This window comes from Arachis hypogaea, chromosome 19 (assembly GCF_003086295.3).
Source record: "Arachis hypogaea cultivar Tifrunner chromosome 19, arahy.Tifrunner.gnm2.J5K5, whole genome shotgun sequence".
NCBI classification, from domain to species: domain Eukaryota; kingdom Viridiplantae; phylum Streptophyta; class Magnoliopsida; order Fabales; family Fabaceae; genus Arachis; species Arachis hypogaea.
In genome coordinates this window covers 149,375,372-149,393,879 of record NC_092054.1, presented here as the reverse complement: position 1 = coordinate 149,393,879, position 18,508 = coordinate 149,375,372, and the positions used below count along the sequence as shown (strand labels likewise).

General features: G+C 33.4%; 2 protein-coding genes across 4 annotated transcripts; both read left to right on the top strand.

The window, feature by feature from the left end:
- Positions 1-1,399: 1,399 nt before the first annotated feature.
- Positions 1,400-8,347, top strand: LOC112775574 (protein PSK SIMULATOR 1). Of its 2 annotated transcripts, none has more exons than XM_025819287.3 (13): positions 1,400-1,730; positions 2,034-2,674; positions 3,482-3,807; positions 3,929-4,021; positions 4,115-4,205; positions 4,778-4,871; positions 5,670-5,767; positions 6,075-6,144; positions 6,376-6,479; positions 6,901-7,017; positions 7,112-7,188; positions 7,422-7,466; positions 7,541-8,347. In XM_025819287.3, the coding sequence occupies exons 2-13, from the start codon at positions 2,312-2,314 to the stop codon at positions 8,067-8,069; spliced, it is 2,007 nt and encodes a 668-aa protein (XP_025675072.1). In that variant the 5' UTR covers positions 1,400-1,730; positions 2,034-2,311; the 3' UTR covers positions 8,070-8,347. The 2 variants fall into 2 exon arrangements, with proteins under 2 accessions (XP_025675072.1, XP_025675071.1); XM_025819286.3 differs by having other exon boundaries at positions 7,097-7,188.
- A 4,971-nt stretch (positions 8,348-13,318) lies between these two features.
- Positions 13,319-17,679, top strand: LOC112779845 (sucrose transport protein SUC2). 2 transcript variants are annotated; one of them, XM_025824200.3, is made up of 4 exons: positions 13,319-14,777; positions 16,741-16,804; positions 17,126-17,169; positions 17,289-17,679. In XM_025824200.3, the coding sequence occupies exons 1-4, from the start codon at positions 13,512-13,514 to the stop codon at positions 17,460-17,462; spliced, it is 1,548 nt and encodes a 515-aa protein (XP_025679985.1). In that variant the 5' UTR covers positions 13,319-13,511; the 3' UTR covers positions 17,463-17,679. The 2 variants fall into 2 exon arrangements, 1 of the variants encoding a protein (XP_025679985.1); XR_011878093.1 differs by having other exon boundaries at positions 13,403-14,863.
- Positions 17,680-18,508: the final 829 nt, after the last annotated feature.

Here is an 18,508-nt window from a genome sequence, read left to right as displayed (position 1 = left end):
GGATAAGCCAGTCGCACCCACGCCCATGCATCTTGCATTTTGCATAGAATGTCTGTGGCTTAAACTCATACACATTGTAGTCAACTCTTCTAAAGATAGTGTAACTTCTAATAGCTGCGACGACTTTCTAGAACTGTATTTCATTTCAATTCGGAACTCTCCGTCCTCAGGATTAGCAACGCCTACCGAAAGCAGAAATCATCGTTCATTAATCAATCCAAAGTTTAAATTAACAAAAACGTATTATTCAGTCATCACGTACCTATGTTTGCATATTCCGAAAATTTCGGTGCATGCATGACGTCGAGATCCAACTCATGCATAAAAGGCGGCACATTCATCGGTTGACTGTTTGAGGGATGAACCACTATATTCTCCGCTGCTATCTCAACCCCCACATCACCATCCTCGTCTTCGTCGCCAGCTTCATAAGAGGCTTCGAAGTTCTCTTCGTTGTCACTATTCATTCCTTCCTACACTACATGTCTATCAACCTCTATATCTAATTCATTTTGTATCCCTTCTGCCTTTACGGTTTCAAACTCAACATACTGCTCAATCTGTGGCTGTCGCATCTGAGTCTGCCAGTGATTTTGAAACATATTCTACATAGTCGATTCGTTAGTGATTGGCATGGTATCAAACTGTATTAGTCCACCAAAAACTACAACCGGATTCCGTTACAGAATTATTCTCACTCTCATTAACATACTGTTCTCCATGCTTTGACAGAGACCGTTTTGAAACTCCATAAACGTCATGGTGCATGGATTCACAAACGAAAACAGATTCTGGTACACAAACCTCACTCCCTCATGAGTATTCCGTATTATTTCACCATTGCGATATACCGCCAAGTTTGCGATACCCTCCATTATACTACCAACACACTCAGAGGATGTTCAAAGCACAATCTCATTCAGAATGAAAGTGGTATCGAACTCGACCTTATATAGAGAGAGCATTCAACACGCCCCCACGTGCTATGTGCCTCAGCCAACCACGCTTTGCCACGTGTCAGCACGCCCCCTCGCGTGCTCACCACGCCCACCACGTGTTTGAAGCTTCACCCAATCACGCGTCACCACGTGGCAGCATGCCCCTTGTGTGCTGATCCACCACACCCCCCACGTGCTGCGTAGTTCATCCAACCACTCTGCGCCACTTGTCCTCTACGTCCCCCCACGTGGTGCCTTTAACATGCCCCTGCGTGTTGGACCAGTCATCTGACACGTCTGTCCAAATATAAATACACTAAGTTCTTCCATTGTTATCCAAAACACCACCCTTTACTCCATAACCAAATTATAAATACACTAAGTTCTTTCATTTTTTTTTTCTATTTTTACCTCAAACAAATGCATCTTAAAAATCTATTCTATCCAAAATACACATTCTCATGGACTTATTTGTTACTTTAGTCAAAAAGAAATGAAAAAAATTACAAAGAGCAAGAAGAGCTAGAAAAAACGAAAGAGAGAGAGAGAGAGAGAGAGAGAGATTTTTCATCTTCTGAAGTTCTGAGCTTTTTGCGTGTAGCAGCGGTTCCTGGGCACCGCATCACCGTGTCTCTGAGAGAAAACAGAGATAAATAACACTCTCTCAGCTCAACTGTGCCCTCCTTTTTCTTCTCTTTGTTCTATTTATGTGCTTCACTTTACTTCTTTCTCGATCCATTTGACCCACCATAGCCATTAACACATGCACCTTCTCCCAGATCTCTGCTGCTGGTACTTCCCTACCCCCATCAAATCCATATATTCGATCCAAACCTCTAATGTGTTGTTTAGCCTAACTTCTGTTCATGTGGGGTTTTCCCCCTTTTTTTAAGGGGAAAAAATATTGGTTGTCTCTAATTTTCTTCTTGATGTTGCTGGTTTTGTTTATCCTGAATTGGGGTTTTGGTTTGTTCGGAAATTTTCATTTTTTTTTCAAAAAGAAAATAAATAAGTAACATAATAAGCAAATGAAAATGCATAACATTTGTGAAATTTTAACCTCCTTTTTTTTTGTCTGACAAAAAAAAAATCCAGATTTGGTGATCTTAGCAGAGTTGATGGACTGGACCTGTAAAGGTGATCAGAATTGGTATGATCAACATTTGCGCCTTGATTATAACATCCCTGTCAATTGAAGGCTCTGCGTGTTTCTTGAGTTGTTGCTTCTTATATAGTCCAGTTCAGCTTTGTGATATGAACTCCTCAGAAAGATTTTGAAGTGAGGTTTTTCTTGTTCTAAGTTATAGAGCATTATTGTATAGACATTGTGTACAGAAGAGTAAAAGCTATAGTCTCTACCAACTGAAAATCATATGGGTGGTATTTGCTCAAAGTCATGGAAAGCCACTGTGGATGGTGTAGCTGTAAATAATGCTCTTATTAGCGAAGGCTCGTCGTCGAGACATGCTAATGGCCATGTTAATAATGAGCCTGCAATGACTTATCAGTCTATTGGACTTCCTGCAAATAGTATAGATAGCAGCAATTCAAATGTTCCCCCACTTGTTGATGATGATGAGTTGGAAAAGCATGAAAGGGAATCATTTTCCTTTTCTGGGATGGAAAAGGTATCATATGGGTCCGGTGCATATGATATCAATGACGGAATTCCTGCTCTATCTAGAGCTTTATCACATAAGTCCAGATCAGCCAAGTCCAAGCAGGCTGCTGCAAAGGTAGGTCACTGACTTACCGCCCTCATATTTGATCTCTATTTCTTCTGTGTTTGGATTGGTTTATATTGTATTTCATAGCTTACAAACTATAATCACAGTGCCAGAACAAGTGTTTGGCTAAAAGGTTATGTTGTATAAACATCAAGCAAAACCAAAACGTGCAAACTTTAATGCTGTCCCTGAAGAAGGAGAATGTCTATTATTTCTGGATTCAACTTTAGTTGAATTGATCTTATTAAGTGGTGTTGTTAATGTACAAACCCCCTAGGCATGACATGGACGCTTGAATGATTCCATAGACACCAATGGAAATGGGTGCCTTGCTGTGGAATCAAGCAAGGAAAGAAACCAAGGTTCAGAAGGGAGTCGATTAGAACATGATTTTAGTAATTGTTTATGGAGTGTATGCTAAGGCACCTGTATGCATTTGAACTATGATACTTGATGGGAATTAACTCAAATGATTTGCATTAGATATGGAGGCTGCAATCCCTGGTTCTTATACCCAAACATTATTGTTGCCTTTGGAACATTCTATCTTCCTTGTTTGTTTTCTTTGCCCTCTTTTTGCTTTTCATGTTTGGATCTTAAATATTGAATTTATGTAATATGGTTAGTTCTCTAGATATTAAGCAGTCTCTGTTTATGATATTAGAGACAACCATTCAATACGATAGGATAGAGTTTCTGCCTAAAGATAACTGATTTGTAGAGAAGTGTTTACATCAGTTTTGCTTTATGTCATGGATTATATATGTGCCCTTCCCTTTAGATTGTGCTTTTGCCTTATCTCTTTCTACGTTACAGGTTTCGGAAGTGAGTTCACTTTTGGGCAGAGCTGGTACAGCTGGGCTTGGCAAGGCGGTAGAAGTTTTGGATACGTTAGGTAGTAGTATGACAAGTTTGAATCTCAGTAGTGGTTTTACATCAGGCATGACAACAAAAGGAAATAAAATTTCAATTTTGGCCTTTGAAGTCGCAAATACAATTGTTAAGGGTGCCAACCTGATGCAATCTCTTTCAAAAGAGAACATTAGACATTTGAAAGAAGTTGTTCTGCCATCTGAAGGAGTGCAAAATTTGATATCCAAAGATATGGATGAACTCCTAAGAATTGCTGCAACAGACAAAAGGTAGATTATCAAGAATAGTTTGTTTCTTCTCTTAGATGCTCTCCAACTTTGATTTGGAGCTCACTTTCTTCAGCTGCTATCTACACTTAAATGTGACTATTATATTGTAATGTTTTGGCAGAGAAGAATTGAAAATCTTTTCTGGTGAAGTTGTACGTTTTGGAAACCGTTGCAAAGATCCTCAGTGGCACAACCTTGATCGTTACTTTGAGATGTAATCCTTACTGAAATTATTTAGTCTTACCTTAACTTTTGCAATGTTTACCATTGTTTTAGTTATAGTTTGCTTTCAATTTCTGACGTTTAGGTTAGGTTCAGAGCTTACACCACAAAGGCAATTGAAAGAGGAGGCAGAAATAGTGATGCAGCAACTAATGACACTTGTTCAATGTACAGCTGTGAGTACACCCATTATTATGGTTTGTCTAATGGTGTTTCTTTATCTAAAATGTTTACCCACTTAAGGTTTAGGTGTTTTTACTTTAGTCTCTATCATGATGCCTTGTGGATAAAAGGTCAGCCTGTGCACAAGCATCCCATGTTACACAAGGTCCGGAGAAGAGCTGCACCCAAAGGGTGTAATGTAGGCAACCTAACCTGATAAGTGCATTAGTGGTTGATTCCACATCTTCGACCTTTAACTTAGAAAACACATTGGAACACTGACATATCTTTTGTTTGTTTGTGTTTGAACATTTCTAGAAGTAGACAGGCTTGCCAGCTTTGCCTTCGTTTGTGCTTTATCATTAGTTTGTTTTTCACTTACGTGCTTTCTCAACTTTAATGTTTGAGTTAATACTCCGTAGCAGCTGTAGGCAAGTGTATCGAGGAAGTTTTTTTTTCCCTCCATAGAACCATCATGTTTGTTAGAAAAATGTGTCTTCATTTGGAAAATCTGCTGGGAGTTCTTTGCGCAAAATGATTGTTTCTACTTTCTAAGGCTAAACCAATATCGTTATTTTGGATGCAGGAGTTATATCATGAATCAAATGCCTTGGACAGATTTGATCAAGATTACCGGCGCAAGCTTCAAGAAGAGGACAATTCAAATACCACACAAAGAGGTAAATGCAAGCATTAGTCATTAGGTCCTATGTTCTTGTATCATGTATTAAAAATAGTTATTCTGTATAGAACCTTGTTATTTATGGCATGTTTTGAATGGAAAGGAAACACATCCTATAGGTGAATTTCCTGTACCAAATTATTTTTAAACAAAATACTATTACAAAAATTCTATAGCACCCCCACATAAAATCCTGCTTTGAACTATTGGAGCTCTTGTTTACAAGCACATATGAAACTTCCAAATATTTGTCTATAATAAAATGTAAGTAAGTGCTCAAATTTTCCTTCACAAAACAATGTGTTGATCTCACAAAAATAACTGCAGATTCCTTTGATGAAAAAGAGGAACTCTGAAAATTCAGTCACAAAATCCATTTCTTCCAGAAATGTAGTGATGATAAAATGAATTCTGCAGAATGTGAGCAGTTTGCACTTATTGATTTTGCTAGAGAACCTCCACCACAACCTCACACCAGTTTTAAGTTTTCTACTCCTTGCTCTCTTCAATTACCAAACCAATGTTGTTCATTAAGAGCCTGAAAGATCTTTCATTAAAATAGGGATAGAAAATCTAGTGTTAATTAGCAGGAAATGTTTTCCTTCTATTCCCCATAAACCATTTTGTTGTAGTGAACAGAAAATTTGTACTGCTTTAAATAAATGTGTCTAGATGTCCGAATATCTGATGAAGTAAGTATTCTCAGTTTAAGAAATCATGTTATAACTATGTTGTATTTGTTACTATTACGAGAGTATTCTTATTTTTAGGTTATCAATATTTATCACATGTGTAGGAGACAGCCTTGCAATTTTAAGAGCAGAATTGAAGAGTCAAAAGAAGCATGTGAGAAATTTGAAGAAAAAATCACTGTGGTCCAGGATTTTGGAAGAGGTAAGAAAACTAGTATTTCCTGCTTCTTATGTTCAATTGTGATGGAAGCTTAAAGTCTAAAATAGAGATTGACGATTTATTTGTTTTGCACTGTCCTGCATTCTTTGAATTATGCTGTCTTCTTTTCGTATTATTTTGTTTGGTAGTTTCATTTGTCTTGGTGCTTCCCGTTGTGTGGTTTACTTATTTCTATTATGATAATTGTCATGTTCTATTAAAAAAAAATCATCCATAGTCTTTTCAACCACTTTATATTGAGTATGTTTTATTTTTGTAGAAATATAAAATCTTATTGTGGTATCTTCAGGTAATGGAAAAGCTTGTAGACATTGTGCATTTTCTACATTTGGAGATACACGAAGCATTTGGCAGTGCTGGTATGCTTTCAAGAACTGCAAATAATTGATTACGATTAGCTTATTTATAATTATGCATTTATTTTTTGTACCCTGGTTAAGGATGATGGGGTGTGGGAGAATTTTTAACTTTTTCTTGTCCTTGTCCCAACTTTAGTCTTTCATGACAAGCTGTAAGATCAACCTTTTGCTTTGTTAAGATGCCAGATTGAATAAATGTCTTTATATTTGTTGCCCTTTTGGACCTTGCAGACAATGATCAGCCAGTAGAAGAGTCTCCGGGCAACTCGATGAAGTTGGGGTCTGCTGGTCTTGCTTTGCATTATGCAAATATTATCACCCAAATTGATACTCTTGTGAGTTCCATAGTCTTACTTGATCATGCAGTCTATAATACTTCTAGTTGTCTTGGAAGTTCAAATTATCCTAGCCCACATTAAGAAACATGGTCTTACCATTATTGTTTCTTGTGTTTTCTTACTTTGTTTTAGTAACAAAAACTTGAGAAGGGGAAAGAGAAGCAGGGAAATGGAAGCATTTATATCTATTTTATTGAATAGCAAATTCGTTATTGCATAATGGTTTCAATTAGGAAAGGTGAAAACATCTTTATAATAGTAAAATAGTAACAGTGATTAATATAATTCTATGTTTATTTTCAAAGAATAATTCTACTCGCAGTTGTTAGAGCCACCCATGTTCACAATAGCAGCACAGCTGTCTCTTAAGATAATTGCAAGATGTTTGTGACCTGTGCTGACATTTCAATTTTCTCAGGTGTCTCGTTCGAGTTCCGTGCCTCCCAATACAAGGGATGCCTTATATCAAGGGCTACCACCTAATGTAAAATCGGCATTGCGATCAAGACTACAGTCATTTCAACTCAAGGAAGAGGTGCTTGTCCTATTGTGTTCTCTATTTCCTGTCTATTATGACCAAATTTTTAACTTTTAAGTCCATATTTGACATGAAGGAAACATTCTTGCAGCTTACAGTCCCACAAATCAAAGCTGAAATGGAGAAAACTTTGCAGTGGCTTGTGCCTATTGCTACCAATACAACAAAGTAAATTTGCCAGCCTTACTCAGTAATTCTTAAATATGCAAACACAATTCTTAAATATGCAAACACAATACAGTTGCTTAGCTTTATGATGTTATTCTACTCAAAATGAACTATTCAGTTTTCTTTGATTGTTAACAATTTGATATTAGATTTGCTTTAACCATATTTACCATTATCTTTTTTACACTCTCTTCTAGTGTTTCTAATTGCCCCTTTCAATTGGATTTATACAGAGCTCATCATGGCTTTGGATGGGTTGGAGAATGGGCAAATACAGGGTGAGCATAGAAATCTTTGACTTATTTTCTCCATGATTATGTTTCTGAACTCTTTACTTATCAAATTTGTCTAGGTCTGAGGTCAACCGTAAACCTGCGGGTCAGACGGACTTATTAAGAATCGAGACACTACACCATGCCGATAAGGACAAAGCAGAAGCTTACATTCTTGAACTTGTTGTCTGGCTCCATCATCTTGTCAGCCAAGTCAGAGCTGGTAACGGAGTTAGGTCTCCAGTCAAGTCTCCGATTCGTTCTCCAACGCAAAACACAGGACAATTATTTACACAGAAAGCCTGCTCCAATTCTCCCATATTAACAGTAGAAGATCAGCAAATGCTTAGAGACGTCGGCAAGAGAAAACTGACACCAGGAATCAGCAAGAGTCAGGAATTCGGCATAGCCAAGACTAGGTTGAGCAAGCACCATAGGCTGAGCAAGAGTAGTAGTCATTCTCCAATAAGTGAAAGTAGTAGTAAGAATGACATATTCTCTTCTACTTCAACAAGGAGGCTACCTTCAATTCCTTTTATTGACTTTGACATTGATAGAATGAAGGCCTTGGATGTCATTGATAGGTTGGATACAATTAGGAGTTCATAGTTGCATGGCAAAATCTTTGATCCTAGAAAGTGAGGTAGTGGGAATGTTGGAATGAATTTAAGATCTTCAATATTATAATTGCTTGTTCAAAGTTGGGGGCTGCCTCTGTTGATTTCAAGAGTGGGATTGTGATGCAAGGCATGTTCTTTCTTGAGATTGCTGTGTATGATTATGGGATCGGAACAAGGGGGGAGGGGGTCAAAGTTTTTTTCTTAATCAAATGTATATGTACAGATTTCATGATCATATAATAATTATAAATCAATGTTTTCTCTTCATATTCATCTTGCACTTATAAACCACACGGCATAAGGGTATCTTTGTGAGTTAATTTTGAAGGAAAAGGAAGAGAAGGAAAGGGTTATTATTTCCTTCATTCCCACACACCCCCCTTAATTAGTTGAAGGTTTGCTATTTAGTTCAAATAAATTCTTCTAGACTTTGTACTTGCAAACTACAAATGTGTAACGGATAACAATATTCCTTGATTTATATCTGATGGAACAGAATGTGTATGCTATGCTGATTTGTTCCTTCCTTTCTTAAGAAGCAAGGTTTGTCAGAATTTATAATGAAGAGGTTTTTGGGTGAAAAGAATAAAGAATGTATAATCTATCTTAAAAAATTAATAAAAAAATTAATACATTTTACTAGATATGTCTTTAATTATTTATCAAAGAGAACTCTTCTTTTTTTTTTACCATAATATATACATCGTCTCTAGAATGAATTATCAGTAGTATTTTGTGGGGGAAATTGACAAAAGAACCTATTGTCACAATATATGAAACTATTATGCCTTGTAAAATAGACTAAAACCTACCTACATACAGGAACGAATCTTTTCAATTTTTTTTTCTTAATTATTTGATAAAATATAATTTCTTACCTTATTCTCTTTAAGTAGGACAAAAAAAAATGTGACAGAATATATTAAATATTAAAAGATCATACCTTATCCAACAACAACAACAACAAAGCTTTGTCCCACTAAATGGGGTCGACGCCATTGTGTTCTGTCATGTCTACAGAGAGACCATTTACATGTAGATCTCGTTTGACCACCTCATGGATGGTCTTCTTAGGTCTTCCTCTACCTTTCGCCCCTTGTCCATCTTCCATCTCATCCACCCTCCTGACTGGATGTTCTATCGGTCTTCTTCTCACATGTCCAAACCACCTAAGACGCGATTCAACCATCTTTTCCACAATGGGTGCTACTCCAACTCTTTCCCTTATATCTTCATTCTTTATTTTATTCAATCACGTATGACCACTCATCCATCTCAACATTTTCATCTCTGCCACACTCAGCTTATGTTCGTGCTCCCCTTTAGCCGCCCAACACTCCGTACCATAAAGCATAGCCGGTTTTATAGTGTGCGATAGAATTTACCTTTAAGTTTTAAAGGCACTTTTTTATCGCATATAAAACCAGATGCAATCTGCCATTTTGACCACCCTGTTTGGATCCTATAATTTACATCATGTTCAATCTCTCCATTATCCTGTATGATGTACCCAACAAATAAAGGAAAAAAATTGAGGGGATATACTCTTCTTACATACAAATTCCAACCACTGTGTGTCTAAATTTCATTGGAGAAAGTGTCATGCATGTTCACTTGATCACTTGACGACAATTTAAGGAAGAATCACAGCAAGGGATAGCTCATCAGTCAATCACTCACTTAGTGTATTTGCTATATTCAAATTTCTTCATTTGCAAGGTATTTGTACATTACTAGTTACTAGCTCTTAACAAGAACAATGTGCTGCGCCCACAGCTGAGAACTGGATACCAAATGTCAATTCTTCCGTTGATTCGTTCGTTAACTTGATGGAGATCTTAGATCCTTCCAACAATTTTATTTAATTACTCTATTTTCCTGAAATGTATAAGGCATGCTAGCCTCTTTGCAAACACGTTATTCCAATTTGTTTCTTCATGCATCAATATATACTATTGTTGTTTCTATCCCTCTTCATTATTTCTCGTTTTTTACTTCATTTTTTATAAGTAACTAGAGTGAGATCTACACAATAAACCAAATGATAAATTAATAATAGTATATAGTATATTTTAATAAATATTATATTATTTGAAAATTAATTAAAATGTATACAAACTAATATTAAATTTAATGTGTTTTTTATTTAAAATATTTTATAATACAAAAATTTTTTTATATTGAAATTGTACAAACCTATATTTTTATTTGTTATAATTGACGGACTTAATCTTTTTATATGGTGTTTATTTTCTTTTTTTTTTAGTTGTTGTTGGAATTATTTTTTTTTTCTTCCTATCATATATTCTCGTAGAGACATGATGTTTTTAAATTGTTGATTTGTATATATTTTTTTATCTATTGTTCTTTTTTATTCCTTCTATGTATATATGTTCTTTTATCTAAAGATATATCTTAGATTCGTTTAATTTTTTTCTTCTTAATTTCTTAATTTGTATGTCATCTATGTCTGATGATATTAGTATTGGTGAAATTAGTTCCTATAATCAATCAATGAACAATATAAATGAGCAATAAAAATGATGTTTTGAATAAATAAAATTTTTGTTGTATTACCTATTTTATTTGTTACAATAGGGATTGAGTTTCATTATTTTTTGTTAGAATAAATGTCTTAGTAATAGTGTACTGTTTTAGTTAAAATTATTTATTTTGACTTAAATATAAATATGAGGTTGTATAAATTTTTCAATTAGAATGGCACTTTAGTATCATTGCTGTCTTGGAGTGTAATTAGTTTTGAGATAATGTTCAATAATTTTTTTTGCTTCTCTATCAAATAGCACAAAAATTATTGTAGCACTTTGATCTAAAATCTTTAATTTAATTTTTAATCTAGAATAATTATTGAATTAGTAATTTATAATTTGGTAGAATTTTTTATGATAGATATAATTTGATAGAATTTTTCATAATTTGAATCTATAATAATTTTTTATATTGTAGCACAAAAACTTTATTTTTTGTATTTTTTGTGGTTTTTCTTTGACATCTACTTATTCTTCTTCTCATAGTACATACATTTTTTAAAGACATTTATTATAGTAAAAATAAAATTTTTTAGAATATTTATTATGTGAAATATCTATAACATATTAAATATCTATAACATATTAATGATTTTTTATGTTGTAGCACAAAATCTTCATTTTTTCTATTTTTTATGATTTTTTTTTACAATTACTTATTCTTTTTCTTCTAGTGTATTATTTTTCAATGATATCTATAATAATAAGAATGTAAATTTTTAGAATTTTTTTTGTGTGGATCTATATATATATATGTTAATATTTTTTAGTTCACTCTGCCAGACAATACCTCAAGTGATATAAATTTAAAATAATGTTAAAAATAATTAAATTTGATTCTTTGATTTAAATAGCATATTGAAATAAGTATAATTATAAGAATTTTAAAATAAAATTATATGCAAAGTATTAGAAAATAATGAAAAAAGTAAATATATTTTAAATAGTATGAAATTTGAATAGTTTATAACTTAAAATTTGTTATGATAATGTTATTATGATACTTTTAATGCAGATATTTATTCTATGTAATTAATATTTTATATTTTTATTAAATAATAATATGTAATAAATTAATTTATTATGAGAGTTATGATTTTAACTTTATTTTTTTAAAAATATTTTACTAAAAATTGATTGATTAATTTTTAAATTTTATTAAATAATTAAAATTGATGATGAGATATTATTAAAAAAATATAACTTAAATTTAATGTATAAAAAATTAATATTAATTTTTATATAATAAAAATAGATTAATTTTTATATAACAAAATTAGATAGATAGATAGATTATGATAATTTTTCTCCAAGAATATCTATCAGTATTCAGTGGATCTGTATATATATATATATGCTTCTGCTTTATTCATTGCATTGTAAACATCAAACGCAGAATACATATCATTCAACCGAGATACTAGGACAGTTTCATACGTTAATAACATTCAAATGGAATTTTCTGATGTTACATGTCCCGTAAAACTATATCGATCTAACATGGTCCTGAATCCTGATGAGTACCGGTCCGAATTGACTGGTTTAATTAGGTTAATTGAAAATATATCACCAGATCAATTTAATTTAAGATAAAAATTATTTGATAGCGAACCAATAAAAAATTTAAAAAATTAGTAAACAAATTAATTAATCATGTAAATTAATGAAAATTTTTAGCAGTTAATTAATTTAAAATAATAAATTATAAAATAATTAATCTTTTTTAAAAATATATATTTTTATATATAAATATAGTTTTTTATTATATTCAATTCAATTTCTATTGAATCATTAATTCTCTAATTTTATTAATTCAATTATCAGTTTTGTTTAAAAACCTTAATATCTGTTTCATTTCGCAACACCTCTAACTTCAAAAAGGGATAATATCGAAATAATTTTAGTGTAGAGATGAAAATATTTTATCCTAGTTTAAATGAGGAGTGTTAGGGGCAGCAATTTTTGTGAGTTGTAGCCATTAAATAATTATTAATGATGATTTTAATGGTGTGAGATTGATCTGAGATTTTATCCAATGACTCACCTTTCTTTGCTGGTTACATGTTGGCCAGAATTTAAAAAAGTTGCTGGTCCGTTATACTTTTTCAATTTAAATTACTTCGGTTTTTTTTTTTTTAAAGTTGGAGTGAAATTCAAATTCAAAAATTTTAAGTGAAAATGAAGAGATTATGCAAATTACTTCAAAGTCTTCCGGGGGAGTATTTTAACCCATATGTTGGAAGTATATATGCATGTACCTGGCTAAGAACCAATTAACATGCATGGTAGATATAATGTTGTAGTATTCAAATTTCATCACAAACAAGCTTTAGAGTATGAAAAGGAAAAAACAAACAAACAAACAAATAATTGATATAGCAGAAAATGACACTACAGCTATTTAATTTATTTCCAAACGAATAATGACCTCCCTTCCTCAACATCATCATGCTTACGGACCACGACCTTTCATCACCAAAGAAGTATAAACAAAGAGAGAACTAACTTTTTCATACTTTAATTTTCTGAACCTAAGATAAAATAAAAATAAATAATTTGTTTCATCTGTGTATTTATCTCATGTCTAATTATTAAGGTGGAAAATAACGTAGTAATTATTTTTATAAAAAATTAACAATTAAAAAGTAAAATATCAAATTATTTAAAGAATTTTGAATATCGACTTGACGAGAATATTGCTGTAAGTGGGTCTTACAGCCAATTATTAAACTAGCCATAATGCAATGCAAGAGCAGCAGTTTTTCACTTTTCATTCACAAAACCACCACTCCCCAAACTACTATAAAACCCACCAACCACCACACATTAAATACACATTCACACTCTTCACTGCTCCCTCTCTTTAACATAGATTGCAAGAAATGGAGCCTGTCGTCTCTGCTTCCACTTCAGCCACCAAGCCTCCTCCTGAAGTGCAGGCAGCGGAGGCAACCGCCACCATGCAACCTGCCCCACTGCGCAAGATCATGGCGGTGGCCACCATCGCCACCGGCATACAGTTCGGCTGGGCCCTACAACTCACACTACTCTCACCCTACGTCCAAATACTCGGAACTCCACACATGTGGGTCTCCTTCATCTGGTTCTGCGGCCCTGTCTCCGGCATCCTCGTCCAGCCCCTCGTCGGCTACCACAGCGACCGCTGCACCTCCCGCTTCGGCCCCCGCCGCCCGTTTATCGCCGCCGGAACCCTAGCCGTCGCCTTCGCAGGCTTCTTAATCGCATTCTCTGCCGACATCGGCCACCTCCTCGGCGACGAACTAGTCGCCACCGGAGAGGAGCACAAAATCCGTCCGCGCACCATCGGCCTCGTCATCCTCGGCTTCTGGATCATTGACTTCGCCAACAACATGCTCCAAGGACCGTGCCGCGCTCTCCTGGCCGACCTCGCTGCGGGGAATCAAAGCAAAACGAAAACCGCGTACGCACTCTACACGCTCTTCATGGCGGTCGGAAACGTTCTGGGCTCCGCCGCCGGGTCCTCCGGCGGACTTTACAGAATCCTGCCTTTCACAACGACGAAAGCATGCCACGACGAGTGCGCGGACGTGAAAACGTGTTTTATGATCTCCGTGTTGCTATTGGTTGTTATTGTAACCGTCAACTTGATGTACGTGAAGGAAAAACCGTTAACGGTTTCCATTGGGAAAAGTGAAAAAGGCGGGATGAGAGAATTATTGGGTGCATTGCAGGGGCTTAAGAGGCCGATGCGGATCCTTTTATTGGTGACGTGTTTCAATTGGATTGCGTGGTTTCCGTTTTTTGAGTACAACACTGACTGGATGGGGGTTGAGGTGTACGGAGGGAAGGATAAGGAGCAGAGTGTGTATGATACTGGGGTCCGCGAGGGTGCCACCGGGATGATGGTGAATTCTATTGTGTCTGGTGGCGCGTCCTTGGGGATTGGTGTGTTGGCGCGTGGGCTTGGTGGCGAGAAGAGGCTATGGGGTGTTGTTAACTTCTTGCTAGCCGTTTGTTTGGCCATGACGGTGCCTATCTCCAAGATGGCCAAACATTTGCGGCGGTATGCGGTGGGTGCTGGCGGATCTCTGGAGCCTCTTCCGCCGTCTCGTGGCGTCAAGGCTGCTGCCTTAACTCTCTACGCCGTCCTTGGAATTCCTCTTGCTGTAAGTGGTTATTGCAATTTTAATTAGTAACAATTCCCATCTTCCATGGTCATGCACGCCACGCGCCAGCCATGCATGAAAAGAAGGCACGTAAACTTAAATTTCCCATCGTTCTAATTTTTTTAATTTCATTTTGTTTTTTTGCGTGAAATGCTATTTCAAGAACTTTTTATTTTTAATATTGGAGTGGTAGTGGTGTTTTTAAAATGTGGATTGTTAGGTGTTATACTCAAATAAAAAATCGTTTAATTAGAGAAGTAGAAATCGGAGATAATTGGACCGTTCGATTTCTAGAAATACACAAATCAGACCGTTTGATTTGTGCACTTTTTACAATTTTAAAAAACACTTAAAATTACAATATTAAACAATATCATCACTTCTACTTCCATATAAAAAAAAATTAGCCCTATTTCAACAACCATTTTAAAGGAAACAATATTAACATGTGAATTGAGAGAAAATTTATGGAATAAGGTTATGATGGCATTTTCATAAACACCATATTGTGAATTTTTAAATTGGTTAGCCAATTATATTATTTAATAATTTAATAATTTATAATATTATTTTTATATAAAAATATTATTATAAGAATATCTCCTTAAGATTAAAAAATATTCATTGTAATATAATAGACTGTATTGATTAATAAAAATATTAAATAAATATTAAAAAAATATATAATTTAATTTATTATTAATATATATTTTATATTTTAAAATATATTTTATATTGGTAGTTGTTAATATAATTGATTAATTAAATATGTGCAATAAATATAGTAGTAAATATGATGTTAGTTATTAAAAAAAGTGAGTATTTAAATATTGAAAAAAAACTCTAAATGATCTCTGATCATTACCTCAAAAGATAATATATAAAGTCCTTAACAAAAAAAAATATTTTTTTAGTCCTTAATTTTTATTTTTATGAGATTGAGTAGTCTTTTTGTGAATATTTTTTCGAATAAACCTACATGACATGTTAAACTGTTAATTTATCTATTAAAAACTAACTAAAATTGACAAATTTTTTTGTTAGAAATCTCACTATCTTTTAAGAATAATTGTCAAGACCGTTTAATTTTTTTAATTATTTTTTTAAAATATATTAGCTAAATTTATTGTGTAAAACTAAGAAATATTAGTCATTTTAAAATTATTTTTGCTTATAAAAATTAAATGAAAGTTATATTAATGATTAACTATCACATAAGCATATTCTGAAGAGAGATTATTGACAAAGAGACTAACCAGTCTCAAAAAGTTAAATATCAAAAGTCGAAAAGGGTATTTTTTATAAATCAGTAGCCTCGTAGTCCTTCAAAAAAAATTATTGGCCCGAATGACTATTCATTCTTAAATATTTGGTAAATAAAATTAGTTAAAAATAGTCTGAATTTATTTTATTTATTATTTATTCATTATTACAACAATTAATGAATGTTAAATAAGATTAGTTCTGAATTTTTTTCTGTTTTCCTAACATTGCCGATATGTTCAAACTAAAAAATAATGAGTTTTAAGTGTTAAATATTGCAAAATATATTTTTTATATAAATATATAATGAATATTTTTTTTTTAAAAAAATTGTGCACCAAAATTTTTCTAGTATCATAAATATAGGTATAGACTATTGACAAATTTAGAAAGTTGTTTATGTTTGACCATATTTTTATAATATTTTAACATAGTATTATTGATTAACCATTTCGTAAGTTGTTGAAATAACTTTTTTTTTTTTACGTCCTCCTTTAATTTTTTAATTCCTACATCTTATTTCCTATAATTCCTTCATTATTTACCAATTTATGTTATTTCCAACTAAAAAAAGGGTTAAAGTACAAGGACTAAGTTTACCACTGAAATGCTAGCAAGTTAAATATCTATTCTTGAGAACTTGATTCATGTGCAAGATTTGGTAGTAATAACCTAACTCTCATTATATGGTCGTGTTCAGATCACTTACTGCATACCCTTTGCTCTGGCATCTATATTCTCCACCAACGCAGGAGCAGGACAAGGTTTGATAATCATAACCACTTAAATCATTGAATTTGAAAATTTTTAATTACTATTGATTTGGGATTTGGGATTTACTAAGGAAAAGTCTAGGGGCAGCAGTTTTATCAAATTCTGGCCAGCATGTAACTATCAAAGAAGAGTGAGTCATTGGATGAAATCTCACATTAATCTCACACCATTAAAAGCCTCATTGATGACTATTTGATGACTATAAATCCCAAAAGTTGCTGGCCCTCTAGCATTCCTCTACTATTAATAACGATCATGGTCTCATCCTAAAATGCATAACTTTTTTGTTTATTTTTGTATTAAATATTCAGGTCTATCCCTGGCAGTTCTCAATCTTGCAGTTGTCATACCACAGGTCAGGATCAAATTTCAATTCATATGTTTTTTCTCTTCCTTTCTAATTAATGATTCATTTCATGTGTGTGAATAATTGATTAATTAATCACATGCACATGTATACTTATATGTATACAGATGTTGATGTCTGCTGTTAGTGGACCATGGGACAAATTGTTTGGTGGCAGTAACCTGCCATCTTTCGTGGTTGGTTCCGTAGCGGCTGCAATCAGTGGCATACTGTCCATAATCTTACTGCCCTCTCCGCCGCCGGACGTCAAGGCTGCAATCACCGGAGGAGGCTTTCATTAATTAATTAATCGATGCAACATTTTAGTTATCTATCTCATGTATATAATTGGCAAAAAACAGAATGCTCTTTTAATTTACCTAAAGCTGTTTGCTTAATTAAGATCATTTAGGTTATCCAACCAGATGCTACAAGCAATTACCGATTTTGCTGTATCAACCATATCTATCAAATGATATGCATTAATAAAACGAAAGTTTGATGCGTGGCTGCACATAACCATAGCTTGTTCAAGACCCATTTAGCACTACTCTGTTTTTTTTTTTTTTTCTCCACGGTACTCCCACGGTCCCACCCGGAAAACCAAAAATTAATTGGTGGCGGACGAATAAGAATGTTTTTTAATAAAAAAAGTCAAGGTTATTTTTTATAATGAAAAAAAAAAAAGACATTATGTATAATAATGTTTTTCTCAAAAATTTAATTATAATATTTATTTTTTGTCTAATTTAATCTTATTATTTACCAAAGGAATTTTCTAAGAATAATATAATTGTAAAGTGCGTGCTTGCTAAATATTTGATGATTAAATATATGAATTAAAATGCATGGTTATTAACTTACTATGGACCCGAGAAACGGAATGTATGGTTACAAAATAAGTAGAGGAGTGATTTGTTCAATAATAATATTGTTAGAAATATGAGATTAAATTGAAAAAAAAAATATAGTGTATTATTGAGTGCATTTAAATAATATAATGTATAAGGGTATATATAGGTGTTAGAATAATCAAAATAATAAAAGTGTAATATCCTATAATAAATATATAAGTATGTTAAATAATGCTAATTGATCTAATTGATCCTAATTATACTCTAGCATTCCTCTTTAAACTCAAGTGGGAGCTAAAGATACCATCTTGAGTTTTGACACTAGAGTCCGAAAAAGAGTAGAATGATGAGCCTTCGTAAAGATATCAGCAATTTGATCTAGAGTCCCAACAGTTACGAGACGAACAACATCAATAAGAAGGCGTTGTTGGACAAAATGATAATCAATCTCAATGTGTTTGGTGCGTTCATGAAAAATATCAGTATGAGCAATT